Below are 20610 nucleotides of genomic sequence, written 5' to 3'. Positions count from 1 at the left end.
CATTTATCTCTGTATGACCCTAAAGTTTATAATATAGATTAATAGCGTATAATTAATAATAATTATACATTAATAAAATTAATTATTCATAAAAAAAAAAAAATTAAACTGCCGTATAATGACAGCGCACTTGCTTCTTTATCACGTGACACAGTATTCCTAGCCTGATTAAACCGGAAGTGGTATACCCCGGCTTCCGGAAAGAGGAATTAGTCTGTCCGGTTTACGGACTGAAGGAGAAAGGTAAAGCTCTTCTCTCTGCTTTTATCCGCTTTACACATTAATATATCATCCTATTTATTTCGGGTCGGTTGGAGGAGATTTTTGTCTGCTTGTAAAATGTGGAGAAACTTAGGAGTGAATTATTTCCATTAGGAGCATGCGGTGTGTGTTCATTTATCTTTATGTGAACTCACAGCTGTGTGTGTGTGTGTGTGTGTGTGTGTGTGTGTGTGTGTGTGTGTGTAGTTTTGTTGCCCGTCGGTTATTTCGAAATACATAAACACACACACACATGCTTCTGTCCACAAGATTAAAAACCCACCAGGTTTTAGAATAAATCTATTCTACAGGTAAAGTCTGATTAAAAGTGTGTTTATCTGTTACTGTACATCATGTATCTGATGGCCTCATCTGGTGTTTCTGACTTGTGAATAATAATCAGAGTGAAGATCATCATCATCATCATCATCCTCATTATAACCCTCTTTACAGGATCTCAGGTCACGTGACATGCCATTTCAACACGTGTTTTGACTGATTAATGATATGTATTATGTAAATCAGCGCTGTTCACACTGAGTGCAGGAGAAATATAATTAAATAACATAATTAATATCAGGAAGAATCACACGTGCAATAAATAACACATTTCTCACACATTTTAATTTCATTCCAAACACGTTTGTATTTGATGATATTTCTTGGTCACGCTGTAAATCTGATTCTGCTATCAGATCCTGTGTTTCTATAAACTGTACATATTTACAGAATCATGTTTTTTTTGTTGTTTAATTGCTTGTCATGTTTATTGTTTTGATTAAATCAGTGTGTACAGTGGAGCAGGTCAGCGTGTGGCTAAAGTCTGTCGATTAGCATCAACTCACAAGTTTAAAACGAGTCAGATTTAATCTCACTCTTTAAACTAAACCGGTTTTAAGACGATATTACTCGGTATTATTTAACTCTACAGTTGTCATGTTTAGAATTGAAGTCTAAATGTGTTTAATTCGAGGAGAAACTCGAGCTAAATGCTCATGCTAATCGCCTGCTCGTGACACTAGCTCGCTAGCTCGGTTATTCTTAGCCCTGACTCGACTCGTGTGTCATTTACTTGATTTATTTGTTTGTATTCGGTGATACTGCGCCAGAATAGTGTGTGTGTGTGTGTGTGTGTGTGTGTGTGTGTGTGTGTGTGTGTGTCCCTTATCGTTTTATTACTATCGAACTTTTTTGTGTTTTTCCCTCAGGATGGACACGTCGACAAGTGTAAGCCGAATTCAAGGCCAGGATTGAAGGCTAGCTCGCTACTAACTCAGTTTAACACCTTAGCGGTTATAATTAGGCTTTTAGATTTACTGGAGTGAAGTTTAAGGACTGAGATTGTGTATTTATTGGCAGTTTTCTGCAGCTCGCACTTTAGATTTGAACAGATTTGTGGTTTGTTCATTCTGGAGTCTGTAACTAGCGGGGAATCGTTTGCTGAATCGGTTCTTTTCAGGAGTCGAAACCACACGCACGCATTTGATCTGTGTAGTGTGTGTGTGTGTGTGTGTGTGTGTGTGTGTGTGTGTGTGTGTGTTTTAAATATCTATCAAATAAGTGCAAAAATGTCTTATTTTAATCATGTTTACCGTCTTATATGTTGCATCATGTGTGGAAGTTTAATGCACATTGTAATGCAAAAATATAAGAACATTCAGAACATGATGGATATTTATGGTAAATCCGTGATCTTAATAAATTCATTAGACGTTTTTAACAACTAATTAATTTTACACAAAAAACAGGTGTGTATGATACCATCTCATATTAATGCCACATTCTCCCACTGCGACCAAAGCCAGTCAGCATTACCATACCATCTAAGGTTCAGTAGTGATGAAGGAACGTAGTTGTTTGTCAGTACAAGATCTTCATCATATAATCCTGACCTAAACCATCAGATGATCTGATGAAGAACTCGTAACGTTTATTTTCTCAGTGAGACGAGGATGTGATTTAAAATCACATTTTCTATTCTAAATAAAGAGAAAGGAGGTGGAAACCAGTGGTGTAGGTCTATTGTGAGCAGTCAGCAAATAACAAGATTTAATAAATGATATTTGGCTTTATTTATTTATGCTTTCAGGATGTGCAGTACATGTATTTCTCAGTGAACACGCTAGCTAATGTGATAATAGTAATGTTATAAAGTGCATGTGTGTTCACTGAGAAATACTGTGTGATAAGAGTAATGTTATAAAGCTGTTTCTATTCACACAGCTTTTATTATATGCTCTAATTTATTATTGGCTTTGATTGTAAAACAACTCTAATTATACAAATAATAGACAAAAGTTCAACAACAGTACACCATTGAATCAGTTGACTTGAGGTCACTGGTTTAAAACCTGTGTGTGTGGTTTTGCTGAGTGTGAGACTGGCTGCATGGTCCTCTCCTTTATCTCAGTGTTTAGCTGGTCAGTGTGGGGTTTCCCTTTTGTTCTGTCTCTGTAATCCAGACTGGCCTTTTATTTATTTAATTTTTTTGTTTATTTTATACTGTGCTGTATTATTTTTGTTGTGGTTTTTTTTTTTTCTTTTCTATCCATCGTCATTTTTTATTGCCTTTTTTTAATTACTGCTGTAGTTTTGATGATCTACAGTGTTCTCTTGTTTTTTTCTCTTCACTGTGTGTTCCTGCTGAACAATGTGGATTATGTTCAGGCTCTACCTGCAGTGACTGCTGTGGACACTAGGGGACAGGAACTGCACCCAATGCAGAAGTAAGAGGAGAAGAAGGATAAATAATATGTCTGGCTTCCCTCTGTTGTGTGTTCATGTCTCACAAATAGGCAGGAAAAGAGAAGGAGTTGGGTGTGTGGATATTGTATGTTTATAAGACAGTTAATAAGCCACGCCCACTGTATAGGGATTATGAAGTGCATGGTGCAGTTCACTTCTGCGAGCACTGAGGCACGTGAGCTTGTGCGTCTCCTCAGGAGTCAAGGGCCAGAAGAACAGAAGTTTCCTATTCTATAATTAAAAAGTAAAAGTAGTTACAGGCAGTTTTGTACTAAATTATTGTTACTATTAAAAATAAATAAATAAAAGCAAGGTCAGAAAAAGATTGTTGGCCTTCACCTCTACCTGTAACCAATTATCCTGATGATTTTACTTTAATTGCGTTACAGACGCCGTGTTTTGTTTGTGATGTTTTTGATTTATGATCAACATGTAACATGATGAAATCCACTACTGAGATCACTTGCATGCTGGTGTGTCATGGGTTTGGATCCAAAGGTCTCGGTGGAGGCCCGTGTGTGTGTGTGTGTGTGTGTGTGTGTGTGTGTGTGTGTGTGTGTGTGTGTGTGTGTGTGTGTGTGTGTGTGTGTGTGTGTGTGTGTGTGTGTGGTAGGTATTGGCATTAGGCAATCCTTAAATGGTTGCTGGTGTTCTTGGATAAATCTTTAAATTTTGTTTGTGCTTGGGTAATTTTGCTCATCCTGACATCAGGTATATAATAATCTTGTGTTCAATATTTTGTTTAATTTCTCTCTCTCTCTCTCGCTCTCTCTCTCTCTCTCTCTCTCACCTCTCTCTCTCTCTCTCTCTCTCTCCTCTCTCTCTCTCTCTCTCGCTCTCTCTCTCACCCCCCCTCTCTCTCTCTCGCCTCTCTCTCTCTCTCTCTCACCCCCTCTCTCGCTCTCTCTCTCTCTCTCTCACCCCCTCTCTCTCTCTCTCTCTCTCTCGCCTCTCTCTCTCACCCCCTCTCTCTCTCTCGCTCTCTCTCACCCCTCTCTCTCTCTCTCTCTCTCTCTCTCTCTCACCCCCTCTCTCTCTCTCTCTCTCACCCCCCCTCTCTCTCTCTCACCCCCTCTCTCTCTTTCTCTCCCACCCCCTCTCTCTCTCTCTCTCTCTCTCTCTCTAGAATTTTCTCAGTAGGTAACTGAGCCTGACCTGGACGAGGATCCAGATGAAATGAATAAAGTACCAGGACCCCATCCTCCTCCCCCCCTGCACCTTCCCCTAACCTCCCCCCGGTAATGGCGATACCTGTGTTATTCTCATGACTGTGCATCAGTAATCTATCATATATATTTAAGTTAATTCTGTGTGCTGTGAGTTTGTAGTGTAATACTGCCTATTTCTCATCTCCAGCCTAACTTCTCACCCACTCCACCACCATCTATGGTGTTTGCCACACCCACTCCTCCTCCAATGAACCCCACAGCTCCTCCCCGTCAGGTACGACCCCATAAACACAGCAGGGGCGTTAAAGAGTTGGGCACAGTGATGAATCAGTTAATCAGAGGAATGTTTGAGACGGGTAAAGAATCTGGGGCATTAAACAATCCAACAGGGATCTGCTTTAAGGAATTCCTCGTCTCTCTCTCTCTCTCTCTCTCTCTCTCTCTCTCTCTCTCTCTCTCTCTCTCTCTCTCTCTCTCTCTCTCTCTCTCTGCAGCCGTTCTACCCTGTTCGGCCCACATTACCCACAAACCCAGCCCGAGCCCAAGCAAGCTCCGCCCCCCGGCCCATCGCTCCACATGGGGGACACACCCCTCACGTCTTCCAGCCCGGCTCCCAGATGATGATGATCCAATCTCAGCCGATCAGCTTCCCTAACTCTCAGGGCCCCGCCTACTACATCCCCAGCCAGGTGAGTCCTAATATTAATCCCTATTTATTTATTTTAGCATGTCTTACCAAAGCACTGAGCTAACACTCTTTTATCTTCTTATATTATATTAATTGCAGTTGTTAATCAGCACCAGAAAACCATAACCATTTTATTTATTTATTTTTTATTTATTTTAGTACCGCCCCTCGTATGTGTCTCCTCAACAGTACCAAGTTGCTGGTTCTCCAAACTTTTATCCTGGAAGTGGTTCTGCTGAGTATGGTGTGTATTACTGCACGCGCGCACACACACACACACACACACACACACACACACACACACACACACACTCAAGACAACAAATGCTGATGTGCCAAGAAATGGAGTACTTAAATTACCAGGATTGTATTGCACCACACTCCAGTCCATCAGGGGGTGCTACACTCCAACAATTTATTTTTCAAATTTATATTAAAGCTTGTCAAATGGCAGCTGGTATGATAAGCATGTAAACTCTTGTAAACCTTCACGTGGAGTTATTTTTATCAGGTTGCTGAGGGACTGAAACACACACACACACACACACACACACACACACACACACACACACACACACAGCAAAAATGCCAGCCCACTTATGCCTGTAGATCAAATCTCTGCCTCCTGGTGGATCACTCAGGACTAACTGAGGGGCGAGAGAGAGAGAGAGAGAGAGAGAGAGAGAGAGGAGAAGGAAAGAGACAGGGAACAGTGAGACTTGTAAAAAAAAAAAAGAAAGAGAGAAAGGGGACGCGAGAGGAGGAGAGGACAGAAGGGACGATGGGGAACAGAGCGTCCAGTAGCAGTACTGATGGTACGTCTCTGTATCTGTCTGACTGCCACTCGTCTAATTGTCCTCTCTTTTTCTCTTTGCCTCCTTTCTACTTTTCTGACTCATTTAGCAGGGTCGAGTTCTCACCTAAGTGTTCTCTCTCTCTCTCTCATTCTTTTTCTGTCTTTTTTCTCTGTTATTCTCTGTGTCTGTGACTAGCTTTCTCTCTCTCTCTTGCATGGTTTTTTCTCTCTCTCCCCCACCTTCATTTCATGTGTGATTATGACTATATTTAGTCGTGAGTTCTCGCTGCTCCACAGGTTGTGTGTGTGTGTGTGTGTGTGTGTGTGTGTGTGTGTGTGTGTGTGTGTGTGTGTGTGTGTGTGTGTGTGAAAGAGAGAGAGATACACAGACAGACAGTAAGAGGGAGGGAGGGAGGGAGACAGAGATAAATACCAGTAAATAAAGAGGAATTGTAATTTTATTCTCTCTTATTTAAGTAATAAATAAAAGCACATAGTAACTTCATGGATACGTGTCTGTGTGTGTGTGTGTGTGTGTGTTGTGTGTAGGTGTTTTTGGCATGTTTTTTTATAAAGAAAGAACAATAAAGCTTTATAAATCTACACGCCCTGCACCTCTTTAAGGTGTTGTGTTCAGGTACAGGTTATATTTCTGCATATATGAAAATAAATGAGATATAAAGATTAATATTTAAATGTACCTGTGTAAGTGCATGTGGTGTTTTTTCTGCACACCTTTACTCTTCTGTCAGGGCTTTCCACTAGATTTCGTGCTGTTTTTGTGGGATTAGTGTTTATTTATCTGCAGGAGGATTAGTAAGAGCAGAGAGAGTGATGTCGTGAGGAGGTTCCAGTTCATCTCAGAGGTGTTCAGTGGGTGTGTGGTGGTCAGGGCTCTATGCAGGATTTTCACGTTTTCCCCCTGCAACCATGTGTTCATGAGTCTAAGTTCTTTGGGGAATTGTACAGAGAAGTTTTTATACAGCTGTATTAGGGTGTGATGGTCAGGGGTACACATACTTTTGACCTTGTGAGTATATGATGATGCAAATAAGTCAGGAGCAGTGTGAAGAGTGCATGTCATTTATATGTCTTGTGTGTTGTGTTGTAGCTGCAGCGTACTACCCTACCCAGCCCCAGTTTACACCTCCTGTAGCCACGGCACCTGTCCTCATAAACCCCGCCCCCCAGCAGCAACCGACTCCGCCCCCTCAGCAGCCCAGCGCACCGGCCAAACGGGAACGCAAACCGGTGAGCTGTCTTTATCATCTTCTCTTTAGAGAAATAGATCCTAAATATTTCTCAGAAACCTTTTTAAACAAGTTTGAATAAGTGTTTTATTTTTCTAAAGTATTTCCAGTCGTGGATGTCAGTGTTGTGGGTGGGGTTGTGATTAGGGTTAAAAGTTCACAGGGCAGGAGCTGAGCAATTATTTCACTGATCTAATCTTAATACTCTATTGTCTAGACTATAGTCTTTGATATCTAATAATTGAATTAGTCTAGTGTTTGATCTCTACTCATGTTACTTCTCTCTAGTCTTGGATCCCTAGTAAATTGATTAGTCTAGTATTTTTACCTATTCCTATTACTGCTCTAGTCTTTGTTCCTAGTAGTTTTATTGTTCTAGTCTTTGATCTCTGGTAGTTTTATTGTTCTAGTCTTTGATCTCTGGTAGTTTTATTGTTCTAGTCTTTGATCTCTGGTAGTTTTATTGTTCTAGTCTTTGTTCTCTAGTAGTTTTATTGTTCTAGTCTTTGTTCCTAGTAGTTTTATTGTTCTAGTCTTTGTTCCTAGTAGTTTTATTGTTCTTGTCTTTGATCTCTGGTAGCTTTATTGTTCTAGTATTTGATCTCTGGTAGCTTTATTGTTCTAGTCTTTGATCTCTGGTAGTTTTATTGTTCTAGTTTTTGATCTTTGGTATTTTTATTTCTCTAGTCTTTGATCTCTTGTATTTTTTTTATTGTTCTAGTCTTTGATCTCTAATTTAATTGCTCTAGTCTTTGAGCTCTATCTTTTTTATGCTCATCTTTTATCTTTATTAGACATTATTAGTAATAAAATGACTGTTACTGCTTTACTGATCTGTTTTCTGACCTATAACAATTGAACTGCTTTAGTTTTTGTAGCACTCTCACTGCTCTGGGTGGCAGATCTGTGGTAAGATGTCACGCTTTTGTTTTTCCAGTTGTAATGTACAGCGGTCTGGTTTAATAAGAGTTAATGCAGCTCTAGTCATGTTCGTCACATGAATCAGGTTTTTGAGGACGTGCAGCTGGTAGACGTTTAACAGGGTGAACTTTGACCCAGTGGACGCACACAATCCCACCCCCAGGTTTGCACCACTGCCCCTGGGGTGTTAGCAAGTCATTTAGCTAAAGCTGCAGAACATGACATGGGTAAAGGAAGCAAGAGGAGAATGACTGAACAGGAAGTAAGAGTGAGGCAAAAAAAAAGTGTGTGTGGTTTGATATCATTTTATTAAAACGCACTCTAATTGTCGTCATGATTCTGCACAGTCATTCTGCCGTTTTAGGCCTTGATATCTATGGTGTGTGTGTGTGTGTGTGTGTGTGTGTGTGTGTGAGAGAGAGAGAGAGAGAGAGGACAAGTCAGCACAACTCGGCAGCTCCACGTGGCTCGACTCCCTTTCCCGCCCACTCTCCCTCCCAGAAGGGGAATATCCTCCCCGTAATTCTCTCTCTCTCTCTCTCTCTCTCTCTCTCTCTGTCTCTCTCTCTGTGTCTGTCTGTCTCTTACTCAGTGGGTGTGTACACATTCCGCTGCACTCGTTTCACAAGGTCTCTCTCTCTCTCCGTCTTCTTGCACACTCTTATTTTTCTCTGCAGTCATCTGCGTGTGTGTGTGTGTGTGTGTGTGTGTGTGCGCGCACACTCGAAGGCTGTGTGCGCACGCTCGTGAGAGAGCTTGAAGGCTGTGTGTGTGTGTGTGTGTACAAAGTTGGGCAGGGTTTGAACTCCAGGACTAGGCAGGCTTTTGGGCCTTTAGCACGGCTAGCAAATGGTGCTGCCTCGTGAGTGTGAACTTGATTGCGTCAAACCTTTCACACACTCGATTTAGGTAAGACAAAGTTTAGTTAGAAACTAATGTGTGTGTGTGTGTGTGTGTGTGTGTGTGTGTGTGTGTGTGTGTGAGAGAGAGAGAGAGAGAGAGAGAGAGAGAGAAAGAGAACACATAGCTGGAGTTGCTTAACTCCTCAGCATTCCTTCACCCCTCTCTCTCTCTCTCTCTCTCTCTCTCTGTTCTTGTGTTCTTTCCTAACTATCGTTCTTTCTCTCTCGATTGTTCTTTATTTAAAAGTATTCCTGTTAACGTCTTCTTTACCAGATAAGGATACGAGACCCTAATCAAGGAGGTAAAGACATCACGGAGGAGATCATGTCCGGGGCCCGCAGCGCCTCCACACCGACGCCTCCACAGGTAACACGCTTGTTCATTACTTTTAATGCATTTTTTTTGGAATAGAGAAATGTTTTTACAGTGTAGTGTCGTTAAATAAACACACTCGCAGTACGTGTGCTACAGAAACTTATCTCTAAATTTCCATTTCTCTCATTACCCAGTCTGCTCTGTCTGTGTCAGAGGGTGGAGCCATCACACAGTCTAACGGTAAGAAACAAACACCCCCTGTCACTGCAGCCAGAGCAGGTTAGGGGGCTGATACGCTTTTAGTAAACTGGCTTATTTTTTCTTTTGCAATAATCACACACACACACACACACACACACTGCATGTTGTCCAGCTGGTCGTTTCACACTCTTGTGTCACATTTATTACTATATTTCAGTATGTTTCTCCTCCACTGATTTCACTCTGAAGGCACATCACTTGATTTTAGCTTCATTTTTATTCTCTGTCTGCTGAGCTGTCACATCCACTCTGCTGGTTTTTAATCCTCTGTGTTAAAATTATAATACGTACAGAAGTAAGAGCAATAATTATAACTCTCCAGGTTCCTTTGCAGAAGACTATTCTTTCTGCCTGTGTGATCCTTCATTCATTTTTCTTAAAATGTTCTGCAAAAACTCTTACTTACTTGGTTGGTTTTTGTCTGTCTTCTGTTTTTATAGATGAACCACAAAAGCCTGTAGTATCCCTAGAGTTCCCCATTCCCCCAGGCGAAAGCCCCATCCCGGACACCTCACCCACTCCGCCTCCCACCAGTCCAATCAGTGACGCAGTTGATCCTCCACTTCCTGCCATTGATAAAGTTCCACAACCCGAAGACGGTAAACTGACCGAGGCAGTGGTTTCTTCAAACTGTTCTACAGAAAATGGGGCAGGTCCAGCAGGAGCAGTGTGTATACCTCTTCCTGGTTCAGAGGCAGAGCCAGCACTTGAGTCTCCAATCGCACAGCCAGAGGAGCTGCAGCTTGTAAACGGTTTAACTTCAGACGCAAACAGAGACATCAGCCCTCTCGCTGAGCCTGACATCACCCAAGAGGCTCCGCCCATTATTGAGGAATGCTCCACAAGGACTACCAAAGCTGTCTCTCATGTCAAGGAAATCCTGACTCAGGTCTCCAGCGAGATGCTGCCACTTCAATCCTTCATGGAATCTTGTGTCCCTGGTGTAAAAGAAACACCAGCTTCTCAGCCAACACTTGCTCCAGATGTCGCTGAGATTTCCATTCCTGGTGTCACAGAAACCCTGTCTGTGGTTGCCAAGGATACCTCTTCTGTAGCTAGCATGGAGATCCCTGCACCAGTTGCCGTGGAGACTCCCCTTGTAAAGGTGGCTCCTCCCCCGAGTGCGAAGGTGGCTCCTCCCCCGGGTGCGAAGGTGGCTCCTCCCCCGAGTGCGAAGGTGGCTCCTCCCAGTGCAGGTGGCTCCTCCCGGTGCGGCGGTGGCTCCTCCCGGTGCGGCGGTGGCTCCTCCCCCGAGTGCGCAGGTGGCTCCTCCCCCGAGTGCGCAGGTGGCTCCTCCCCCGAGTGCGCAGGTGGCTCCTCCCCCGAGTGCGCAGGTGGCTCCTCCCAGTGCGGGAGGCTCCTCCCAGTGCGAAGGAGGCTCCTCCCCCGAGTGCGAAGGAGGCTCCTCCCAGTCTGGTGGCTCCTCCCAGTGCAGGTGGCTCCTCCCAGTGCGGTGGCTCCTCCCAGTGCGGTGGCTCCTCCCAGTGCGCAGGTGGCTCCTCCCCCGAGTGCGCAGGTGGCTCCTCCCCCGAGTGCGAAGGTGGCTCCGCCCCCAGTTGCTACAGAAACCATTGAGCCTGTAATCAAAGAAACCGTTGTTGAGGATCCTTGTCCTGTTGCTAAGGAGATACAAGAGGTAATTGTCAAGGAAACGCCACATACTTTGGAGCCTGTGTGTGTAGCTGCTAAAGCCATGCGTCCTCCTCTTCTTCCTTTTCCTGTTCCTGCTGAAGAACGAGAGGACATGCCCCCTCCACAAACAGCCTTGGAAAGCACTATGCAAGGTACACACAAGACAAAAAAGATTCTGAGAAAGTCTGCTAGCTAGTGTTTGTGTTCAAATATACGTCCAAGTGGAGTGTGTGAAAAATCTGAACAAATTTGGTTTCTTTACCTTGACAACCGAAATACTTATCTCCAAACAGCTGCCAGTTTAATTACATTAAAAGGCAAAGTTCACGATTTAACTTTAAGGTGATCCTGTGTTTTTAAAAAGCACAGATTTATTCAGTATTCACATGACACTTTTTTTCTCCATTCAGCTGTTTCTGTGCCAAGGAAGAAGAGGAAATTGAAGGAACTAAACAAGAAGGAGACTGGTGATGTGCTGGATGCATTTAAAGAGGTGTGTGTGCGTGTGTGTGCGCGTGTGTGTGTGTGTGTGTGTGTGTGTGTTGAAGTGGATGTCTGCATCTGTGTTGATAAATATTGCTGATATATAATCCTGATAATTTCACCCTGTTCATTTTAGACCCCCCCACCAAAGCCAGAGGCCACACCCCAGGTAAAATTAGAACAGGTGCAGCCAACTCCAGTAGCTCCAACCTCTGTAGAAGAAGCAGAAGAAACGTGGGAGGAGAAGGAGGACAAGGAGGACAAGCTCGATGCTGAAAACGTCCAAACACAAAGTCCTGCTCCAGCCACGCCCACCGAGCAGAAATACCAATACAAAGAGGGTGTGATGATAAAATCAGTACATATGTTGTCATGTTAAAATCCTGTCAAATTCTGGTTAAAAACCTGCTGTGTGTTTTGTTCTTCTCTGATAATTACAGAACAGTGGAAACCTCTCAACCCTGAGGAGAAGAAGAAATATGACCGAGAGTTTCTGCTGGGCTTCCAGTTTATCAGCGCTAGCATGAGCAAGCCCGAGGGCCTACCACACATCAGCGATGTGGTCCTGGATAAGGTACAACACACACACACACACAGTGTTCAGTAGGTGTGTTATATTTAAAGTTACCCAAAACAATTTTTAAGGCCATCGCATTTTGAAAATGTAATATTATTATTCCATGGCTTCATTTGCATACTGCAGTCTGAAGGTGGAGATACACACACACACACACACACACACACACACACACACACACACACACACACACACACACACACACACACACTCTCTCTCTCTCTCTCTCTCTCTCTCTCTCTCTCTCTCTCTCTCTCTAGGTGAATAAAACTCCTCTGCGGCCGTTAGACCTGAGCAGGATCAATTGTGGTCCTGACTTCACCCCCTCATTTGCTAACCTGGGTAGACAGCCAGCCGGGGGGCGTGGCCCGGTCAGTGTCTCCACTAATTACAGCATGTACCATGATGCATGTAGAACCAAAGAATGGCCCCTTCTTATTTATGTATTTGTTTTTTTCTATTTGTCTTTTCCTTGTGTCCCTGTTTCTCAATCTCTCTCCATCTGTCTCTCCGTCTCTCTCTAGGCTGTGGGTTTGCCTGGACCGAGGCGTTCTGGTCAGTCTGGATCCCGTAAGGAGCCGAGAAAGATCGTCCTGTCTGGAGTGTCCCTGAACGACGATATTCAGCTGAACAAGGCCCAGAATGCGTGGCGGCGTGGGGCAGCACCAGAGAAGGATGACCCTGAGTCGGCAAAGACGCAGGAGCTGCTGCGGCGTGTGCGAGGCGTTCTGAACAAACTCACCCCTCAGATGTTCCAGTCGCTGATGAAGCAGATCACAGAGATGACCATAGACACAGAGGAGAGACTGAAGGGTGTAATTAACCTGGTGTTCGAGAAGGCCATCTCCGAACCCAACTTCTCTGTCGCATACGCAAACATGTGTCGCTGCCTCATAGGGGTGGGTCAGATTCTGGATCAGAGATTACATGCTAATCAGTGCATTCGTTTGAGGAGAAATTCTCATTCTCTCTCTCTCTCTCTCTCTCTAGTTGAAAGTACCTACCTCCGATAAGCCAGGAGTGTCTGTGAATTTCCGAAAACTTCTGCTGAACCACTGCCAGAAAGAATTCGAGAAGGACAAGGATGATGACGAGACGTTTGAGAAGAAACAGAAGGAGCTTGACGCTGCCACTGAGGTGCGCACACACACACACCAGCTACTTGCTTGTTTAATGACTGGGAATAAATCATCATTCTTGGCTTTTAAATGATTTCTTTATATTATTGTTATTGTATTTTTGTTTGTTTGCAGGAAGAGGTACGTCAGCGTCTGAAGGAGGCGTTGGAAGAGGCGAAGGACGTGGCAAGGCGGCGTTCACTCGGCAACATCAAATTCATCGGAGAGCTCTTCAAACTCAAAATGCTCACAGAGAACATCATGCATGACTGTGTGGTCAAACTGCTTAAAAACCACGATGAAGAGAGCCTCGAGTGTCTCTGCAGACTGCTTTCCACCATCGGCAAAGACCTGGACTTTGAAAAGGCCAAGGTAACCTGCTTTCCCCCCTCCTCCCCCAAAAAATTTTTCAGCAGCCTGTCTGTGTCCTGTTTGGAATTTTTCATCTCTCTGTGCTTCGGTTTCCAGCCTCGTATGGATCAGTATTTCCACCAAATGGAGAAGATTATTAAAGAGGAAGACCTCCTCCAGAATCCGGTTCATGCTGCAGGACGTCATCGACCTGAGAAGAGTAAATAATTATTTAATATTTTCTGCACATTTTGGTGAGAATGGTGATAAAAGCAACAGATACGAGTCAGAACGAATAGATTTGTTAGAAGATTAATAACGATAAGGAATATTGGGGAATACGTGTCACGTGTCTGTAGGACGCATGTAGGACGTTTTGGAGACAAGGTGAGGGAGGTGTGATTGAGATGGTTTGGACATGTACAGGAGGGACATGGGGTATATCTGTAGGAGAATGCTGAGGATGGAGACACCAGGAAGGAGGAAAAGAGGAAGACCAAGGAGGAGGTTTATGGATGTGGTGAGGGAAGACATGCAGGTAGTTGGTGTGACAGAGGCAGATGTAGAGGACAGGTGGGCGTGGAGACGAATGATCCGATGTGGCGCCCCCTAATGGGAGAAGCCGAAAAAGATTATAAATATTAAATATTGTAAATAATATAGTATTAATTATTATTTTATTTCTATTTATTTTTTGTCTATGTAAATGTGTGTCTAGATCTAATAGATTTTTCTGTGTGTGTGTGTGTGTGTGTGTGTGTGTGTGTGTGTGTGTGTGTGTGTGTGTGTGAGTGAGTGAGTGAAAGGTCACTGACACACACACACACACAGTCACTCACTCTCACTTCCACAGAAATGAAACTTTCGTTGTTTCCAAGAAGTACGAAAGACGAGGAGTGTGTGTGTGTGTGTGTTGGGGGTAAATTACAGATGGGTGTTGGCTGCAGCTCACTGATATTTTTGTTCTACACTCCTTGAGTTTTCAATTCAGTAGATTTTTTAAACATTAGATCCAGGAAGTTCATCACATTGATGATCTCAGTAAATGATCTGAAGGACTCACTGATTAACTGCTGTGTGCATGTAGAACTATCACTGTAGCTACCATTCCTCAGACTTTCACTATTAAAGCTGAACTTATTTCTGCTATACCAAGAACTTTAGCAACGTGAGTACATTTCCTAAAGAAGCTAAAAATTGTTAGCTGGAATAACATGCTAGCGGTTGATTTCTTTACATTTCTGTAGGAACCCTAATAATATTAATGGTGCAGATTTTACTATTTGCCGTCATAAAAAAACTCTATAGAGGAAACGCTATAAAAATAATTGATTATTTTTCTTTCCTAGAATAACTGGGTGCCCAGGCGAGGAGATCAGGGCCCCAAGACGATCGAGCAGATCCACAAGGATGCAGAGATGGAGGCGCAACGAGAACAGATTAAAGTCCAGCAGCAGCTTCTCTCCAAGAATAGTTCGCGTGGAGGTGGAGGTGGAGGAGGAGGAGGAGGTGTTACCCTAGGTCCCAGAGGTGTCGGCTCTGCCTCACACCGGGGAAACCCACCACCAGATGACGGCTGGAACACGGTTCCCATCTCCACCAAGAACCGTCCGATTGACACCAGTCGCCTAAGCAAGATCACCAAGGTTTCATTTCCATTACAGCGAGAACCAGTTAATAATTATTAATGACTCGAGTGCGTGCTGCTGGTTAAGGAGTGATGATTTCTCCTTTAACAAATTCCCCCATGCTGAAATGTTTTTCTGTAAAAAAAACAAAACAAAAAACAGCATTTGAGTATAAAAGGTGAAGCAATTTGTGCAAATCCACATTTGTGTTGTATTTTGCAGATGGCAAGTTGACAACTATGGTTAAAAAATCTGTATAAAATATATTATTTTTATTTAAAAAATGCAGACAGTTTGTTCATTTGTAATAATAGAAGAATATATAATTAATTTAGTTTTGTATAATAATTGATATTAAATATACAAGCATTAAAAACAAGCATTTGAACGTAGTGAAGTTACTGATGTGGACAAAAGCGAAACCTGAGCAGCCCAACAAGTTTACAATGAATTTCATGATCGATTTTATTGATTAGTTGTTACAGCTCTAATATTTATTATATATTAATATATAACAACCTGCTATTCTGTATTTTCTTCTCTCTGATTTCACAGCCTGGAGCTATGGACTTTAATAACCAGCTACTTGCCCCCGGTGGCAAAGGATCATGGGGCAGCTGGGGCAAAGGGAGCAGTGGAGGCTCAGGGGCCAAGCCAAGTGAAGCTGGTAAGTTGGATGTTATTATAATTCATAACATGGATATGACCAGATGTGTTGCTAATTTTTTATTAAACATCTCTAACTCTCTCACACACACACACACACACACACACACACACACACACACACACAGGACTGTTTAAAAATTCCTAAGGCAGTTGTAAAAAATCTTTAGCGTTGAGAATCCTAAAGTAATAGTTATTTATTATGAAAGGATTTGTGTTTGCCTGCACGCACACACACACACACACACACACACACACACACACTCTAAGTCTCTAAATCTCTAAGATGTTTGGAACATCCTCCCTGCAGAATGAATCCAGAAACTGTGCATGTGTGGAGAAACGGATTCTGTTTGGCAGGCAAATGGTGTCTGACCAAATATTTATTAGATTTGGATTTTTTTTGTTTATTTACTTTCTCTTTTGTGTGCTGTGTGTTTGCAGCTCAGGATTCGGGTCGTCCGAGCACGCTGAATCGCTTCTCTGCCCTCCAGCAGCCTGCTTCATCCTCCTCATCTTCCTCAAACATGGACACAGACAGAAGAGTACCACAAAGGTCAAGGGTCATGCTCCCCCCCCCCCTCTCTCTCTCCTCCCCATGCTTTAATCCCCTGTTTATTGAGGGTTCTATGAGTCCATGGTGGACTGTTTCTTTAATCCTGCTTTATTTTCTTACACACACGTGAACAGAAGCAGCTCAAGTCGAGAGCGCAGTGACCGTCTGGAGCGCGGTCCGGACAGGAACCGACCCGCCATCACTAAGCGAAGCTTCAGTCGAGACAAAGACGAGTGGGAGCAGAGGCCAGCCGAGATGGTGCGCAAAGTCGCTAGCATGACGGACGAGCGAGAACGAGCGAGAGAGCGTGAACGGGAGAGAGAGAAAGAACGAGCATCCAGCAAAGACACCGGTATTTTAATGGTTTATGTGATGTAGAAATGAGAAATCTGACTGTTGAGCCTTCAGATCTTTAACAGACAGACAGGCCACGCCCACAAGAGACAGACAGACATATATTTATCTATATATTCACCTTTGAGCTACAGTGTAGTAATGGTAACAAGGTTCTAAAAGAGAGTCTATCAGCTAACTGTGTGTGTGTGTGTGTGTGTGTGTGTGTGTGTGTGTGTGTGTGTGTGTGTGTAGTGAGAAAAGAACCTGTCTCTACACCACCTCCTGCTCCATCTAAACCAGCTCTAAGCCCTGAAGACCTGGAGAAGAAATCCACAGCCATAATCGAGGAATACTTGCACATCAGTGACATGAAGGTACGCGCACACACACACACACACACACACACACACATGCAATGCCCATACAGGAATATTCTCTGCTACAATGAAAGTCTTATGTAAGGAAAAACTGGACACAGTGTTCTACTTGTAAAACATTATATGAAAGCTGGTGATGTAATGTGTGTGTGTGTGTGTCATGCAGGAGGCGCTGCAGTGTGTGACTGAGCTGAACTCTTCATCGCTGCTCTACGTGTTTGTGAGGACAGGAATCGAGTCGACTCTGGAGCGCAGCACCATCGCTAGAGAGCACATGGGCTTACTGCTGCACCAACTGGTTAAAGCTGGAACACTCTCTCCACAGCAGTATTTCAAAGGGTGTGTGTGTGTGTGTGTGTGTGTGTGTGTGTGTGTGTGTGTGTGTGTGTGTGTGTGTGTGTGTGTGTGCACCCAATTTCCCAAAAAGGATAGAAATATTGCACATTTTATATATATATATATATATATATATATATATATATATATATATATATATATATATATATATATATAATAAAATACTTATGTGTGTGTTTAGATTGATGGACGTGCTGGAAGTGGCTGAGGACATGGCTATTGATGTTCCTCATATCTGGGTTTACCTGGCTGAGCTCATTGCTCCCATCCTGCATGATGGTGGGATTCCCATGGGCTCCCTCTTTAGGTGTGTTCACAGGTCACAGTGCCCCCATCCTTCAGGTACATGATCATGCAGCTTTTTTTTTTAAATAACTACACTGTTTTCTTTGTCTTCTGACCTGCAGGGAAGTATCTAAGCCTCTATTACCTACTGGCAAAGCTGGAGATCTGCTGGCACACATCCTCACCCTGCTCTGCAAAGGAATGGTACGTCCGTGTGTGTGTGTGTGTGTGTGTGTGTGTGTGTGTGTGTGTGTGGTAGAAAATATAAAGGTATATCTATAATATTAATCTTCTCTGGATGCTTGCAGAGCCATAAGAAGGTTGGAACCTTATGGAGGGAAGCGGGACTTAGCTGGAAGGACTTCCTGTCTGAGGATGAAGATCTCAACAAGTTTGTGACTGAGAAGGTTTGATCAAAAATAAACACTTTTTAAATACCTCCATCGTTCTCTTGCTTCCTAATAACAGGTGTGTGTGTGTGTGTGTGTGTGTGTGTGTGTGTGTGTGTGTGTGTGTGTAGGAAGTGGAATACACAATGGATGAGGAGTGTGTGAAAGTTGGTAGCAGAAGGAAATCTTTGAGTGTGGAAGAGATCTCCAAACAGTTGGACCAACTGCTGCAGGACAAATGTGACAACCAGCGTATATTCAACTGGGTGGAGGTACTGCTGTCTCTGTGTGTGTGTGTGTGTGTGTGTGTGTGTGTGTGTGTGTTAGAAATTGATTGATGCCACCTTTTGTTGTTTCTCAGGCAAACCTGGACGAGCAGCAGGCTTCATCAAACGCCTTTGTGCGAGCTCTAATGACCTCCACGTGTCAGGCTGCAATCATCTGTGAGTCACACAACTCCTCCTGTCATACCCAGTTTAGTCTCTCTCACACACACACTCTCACACACATCCAGAGTACATTTCTAATCTCTCTCTTCCCCACAAAGGTGAAACACCATATAAAGTGGATACTGGGGAGATTTCCCAGAGGGCCAAGCTGCTCCAGCGCTACATTAAGGAGGAGCAGAAGGAGCTGCAGGCACTTTACGCATTACAGAGCCTCATGGTGAAGTTAGAACAGCCTCCAAGTGAGTGTGTCTCTGTACACAGTGTGTGTGTGTATATAAACACCTAATTGGGCGTGTCCTAATATTCTAATGAGTATAGCCACATTGGGTCAAAGTGGGAATTTTGGAAATGTATTTTATTTTTATTTTTTTTTGCAAAAGGAAGTGAGATGACTGCATGTGTTTTGTAAAAATCCATGAGTCCAAGGAGACAGGAAATCTTACCCCGGCATCTACTGTATTAAATACACACATCTCCCTGAGGGTTTAGCTGTTGCTAACACTAGCTATGACTGTCACTTAGTGTCTGTGTAAAATACAATCAAATCGTGAACACTCGGGGTGTGGAAGCAGCATCATAGCGAGAGTGTGTGGTTATAAAAACGGGTGACATCAGCCTTGTGTTTACGGAGGCAGGGGCTTGTGTGTATTTTCCAGGATAAGCCCCGCCCATCTTTAAATCTGTAATAAATCAATGAATTTATTTTATTGGTAGATTAACTAGCCGCTCACCGTGTGTGTGTGTGTGTGTGTGTGTGTGTGTGTGTGTGTGTGTGTGTGTGTGATAGACTTGCTGCGGATGTTTTTCGACGTGCTCTACGATGAGGACATCATTAAGGAGGACGGCTTCTACAAGTGGGAGTCGAGTAAAGATCCAGCTGAGCAGCAGGGGAAAGGCGTTGCCCTCAAATCAGTCACCGCCTTTTTCACCTGGCTCCGGGAAGCCGACGACGAATCAGATAATAGCTGAAACCCCGCCTCCTTTCACAATTTTACAGGAGTCGAAACGATGCGTTTTGGAATTGGAAAGTTTTTGGATCTTTTTTTTTTGCGTTATGTTGACAAATCTTTTTTTGTTTTAGATGAAAAAAAAATAAACAGTTGATTTATATAAAGAAATTGACGAGGATAAAGGCGATGATGTTCCGTTATGGTTTCAGCAGTTCCTGACATCGGCTTGGCGTCGCTGTAAATCTCACACTTTGCTCATGACGTGTTCCTGCAGCGACGTGAGGATCAGAAGCTGCTCAGAGCTCAAGATATTTGTTTGTAACTCTTGGAGTGTCATGTGGAGACGAACTCTTTACTCTGTGCTGGAGAATGAAGTGCTGTGCTGATTTTATTTTTTTCCCCCTCCATCAGATTTTTTCACCTGAACAGGTGACATCAAGTCCAGAGCTGTGATTGGGTGTTTTTTTTTTTTATTGAGACCTGCTTCCTGATAGCTCTGTGTGATGCAAAAAAAAAAAAAACGTCAGAGTGTGAACTTTGACCTTTTTTCTGCTGCTGCTGCTGCTGAGGGGGTGACGTTACACTAACAATCACCCTGAACTTGTCTGATTTCACTTTTGTCCACAAAAACCCTGGTTTACTGAATCCGTGTGAATCGTGTAGTGCATTTTATAAAACAAAATCAATACTAAAACGTAGAAAAAAATCTCAGCGCTTGTGTGGAAGGAGGAGTGTAAGAAAGGCGAAAGTGTTAAACATCTAAAGGAATAATAAGAGAAACCGATGGGGACGGTGTGAGATGTTTCCGCTATCGTACCGCGTTTCAGGAGAGTCCTGTAAATATTTAGTTTTTTGATTGTTTTTGTTTAAACTTTTCAATAATAAAATAATGCTAACTTTAATAGTGATTGTTTTTTCTGTTTTTTTATCTCCTCTATTCCAAATTATTGTTTATTTCTAAGCATTTTGAAAACCTTTAATTTCGCATTATATTTATTTTAATCCATAACGTGGCGTTTTCACGTCTGAAACGTGGTCAACATGTCGAATGAGTTTTCCCTCTGATCTGTTTGTGTGTTTAAAAATAAATATCCCAGTTTAGAGATCAACACCTCCTGCAGACAGACAGACAGGAAAAGAACAGGAC

At 43.1% G+C, this 20610-nt stretch overlaps 1 protein-coding gene across 1 annotated transcript; it reads left to right on the top strand.

Annotated features, from left to right (window-relative positions):
- Nucleotides 1–1834: 1834 nt before the first annotated feature.
- LOC124394190 (eukaryotic translation initiation factor 4 gamma 1-like) lies at nucleotides 1835–20365 on the top strand. Its single transcript, XM_046862317.1, is given in 33 exon segments — nucleotides 1835–2987; nucleotides 4133–4244; nucleotides 4363–4449; nucleotides 4670–4864; nucleotides 5023–5107; nucleotides 6771–6910; nucleotides 9007–9099; nucleotides 9243–9288; nucleotides 9750–10493; nucleotides 10555–10643; nucleotides 10802–11093; nucleotides 11352–11434; nucleotides 11561–11765; nucleotides 11865–11998; nucleotides 12262–12372; nucleotides 12526–12900; nucleotides 12992–13138; nucleotides 13255–13491; nucleotides 13588–13634; nucleotides 13636–13690; nucleotides 14820–15116; nucleotides 15654–15765; nucleotides 16209–16320; nucleotides 16455–16672; nucleotides 16909–17030; nucleotides 17200–17372; nucleotides 17572–17697; nucleotides 17798–17879; nucleotides 17984–18082; nucleotides 18196–18336; nucleotides 18426–18507; nucleotides 18612–18752; nucleotides 19301–20365. Coding segments are annotated over 31 exon segments (5022 nt in total). The 5' UTR covers nucleotides 1835–2987; nucleotides 4133–4244; nucleotides 4363–4392; the 3' UTR covers nucleotides 19483–20365.
- The last annotated feature ends 245 nt before the right edge of the window (nucleotides 20366–20610 follow it).

This window comes from Silurus meridionalis, chromosome 12 (assembly GCF_014805685.1).
Source record: "Silurus meridionalis isolate SWU-2019-XX chromosome 12, ASM1480568v1, whole genome shotgun sequence".
NCBI classification, from domain to species: Eukaryota; Metazoa; Chordata; class Actinopteri; order Siluriformes; family Siluridae; genus Silurus; species Silurus meridionalis.
This window is presented reverse-complemented; position numbering and strand designations above follow the sequence as displayed.